At 48.6% G+C, this 1829-nt stretch overlaps 1 protein-coding gene across 1 annotated transcript in view; it reads right to left on the minus strand.

Moving 5' to 3' along the window:
• The window catches only part of Marco (macrophage receptor with collagenous structure), a 40607-nt gene that overhangs the window by 3437 nt on the left and 35341 nt on the right, over window positions 1-1829 (minus strand). Inside the window, exons 13-14 of the mRNA XM_023709669.1 lie at window positions 1331-1375; window positions 340-438 (exon numbers count right to left, since the gene is read on the minus strand). Coding sequence (XP_023565437.1) covers window positions 340-438; window positions 1331-1375 — 144 coding nt within the window. The remainder of the gene's footprint in view (window positions 1-339; window positions 439-1330; window positions 1376-1829) is intronic.

Consider the following 1829-nt stretch of genomic DNA (forward strand, 5'->3'; position numbering starts at 1 on the left):
AACCGGGGATTGAACTCAGGCCTTTGCACTTGCCGGGGAAGCGCTTATTCTATTGAGCCATCTCCCTGGCCCACAGTGAGGGTACTTTGGTAAGAGACATAAAGTAGGACTGGGGCAGCTCCTTCATGGAAAGATGTAGTTTTGCCCATGGCCAGGACCCAGTCATGGGTCCTGGCCAGGGACAAGAATGCGTGAAGCTCATGCACCTACCCACAGGCTGGCCTCATGGAGGGCTGGGCTGTGCCTGGTTTACCCTGCGTGATTAGCGCCATTGTCAGCTGAATGAACAGACATGCCCCTGCCAGGGTTGTACAAGCCCCCTGAGATGCAAAGCCTTACCCTTCTCTCCTGTGTCTCCCTTTTGGCCAACTGCTCCAGGTGCTCCTCGGAGGCCAGCCTGCCCAGGAGTTCCCCTTTCTCCCTTTTGTCCCACAGATCCTGAAAGGAGAGAGAAGCCACTCTCATAGATATCCTCTTCTGCCTCCCCGAGGGGGTCCCAAGGGATTTGCTACCTAACAAATGAATAATCCCTAATTGCCAGCTTCCCCCATGCATGGGCTGTGTTCACATTCAGCCAGCATCTTGGGGTGCGCTGGGGCTGTTTCACCCCCTGACTCCCACAGCGATACTGCTAAGAACATGCGAATGAAAATGGTGAGTAGAATTCCAGAGATTGTGGGTCCTCAGCTGATTACACAATTGTGTGGAAGTTTGAGCCATTCTAGAATTTGCTAGAATATTTTTAGGCCTCTGTGTCTCCTTCAGTGAATTAGACAGCAAAAGACTGTGAAGTTCATGGGAATAAAAATTGTTCCAGAAATTCATCTGAGAAGTTTTGCTTTCATATATGTTATGGTTTGGATTTGGTGGAGTGTGTCCCCCAATGGTTCCTGTCCTCACTGTGGTGATAATAAGAGGAATTTTGGGGAGAGGAGTCAGCAGGAAGTCCTTAGGCTAATGGGAGGGGGATTTTCTTCAGAAGGGATCATGGTACCCCAGCTTCTTTGGCTCCCTGTCTGGCTAGCTCCATGGTGCTTACATAGCCTCAAGCCCCACCTGCACCGTCAGCTCTACTGACATTTTTATCCTTTGCCATACTCAGCCCTTGTCCCCCTACCCACCCCCCAAACTCTTGAGCTTTCAGGATCCTACTGTGCTCTTTGATTTCCAGTGAGCAACAGAGGTTTGGATGACAGAAACTCAGAATCCCAGCTTCAGCTTTGGGGAGAAGGTCGCAGCTGCATGTTCAAAGTCAACTAGACTCCACTTCCAGCTGCACAAGCCTCTCCAGTCATCATTCTGAGAAATTAAAATGAAGCCAGCCCTTTACCTGGGACTCCTGATTCTCCTTTTGCTCCCTTTTGTCCTTGAATTCCTAAAATCAAAACAAAGAAAAGAAGAGAAGATAATAAAACTTGGATATTAGACACTTTTAATCTTCGACACCCTCTACCTTTTGCCTGATTAATGCAGATGGAAAGATGCATTGGTTCTCCACAATTGTTTCAAGTCTTTTCCGGCAGAGCATAAGAGGAGACAGGCTGCAGATAAATGGAGACGGGCACATTGGAGTGGAGCAGTGGCCTGCTGGTGCGGCCTGGGGTAGGCCAGCCCCAACCGCACTCACTGACTGCCCCTGTTCACCAGCAACCTGCCACTGTGTCTAAATCCAATCCGATTGCTCACTGTTGCATTGTATCTAGAGATATTTACTAAAGAAAAATGAGAAATATTTCAGAAATAATGTATCTTGATTTTGCAAAAGACTTTGGAGTGGCCTTGGTGGCCATTAGGAGCTTTGGAGGACCCACATGCATAGTAGATGCTAT

This window comes from Octodon degus, unplaced genomic scaffold (genome assembly GCF_000260255.1).
Source record: "Octodon degus isolate 3935 unplaced genomic scaffold, OctDeg1.0 scaffold00014, whole genome shotgun sequence".
Taxonomy (NCBI): domain Eukaryota; kingdom Metazoa; phylum Chordata; class Mammalia; order Rodentia; family Octodontidae; genus Octodon; species Octodon degus.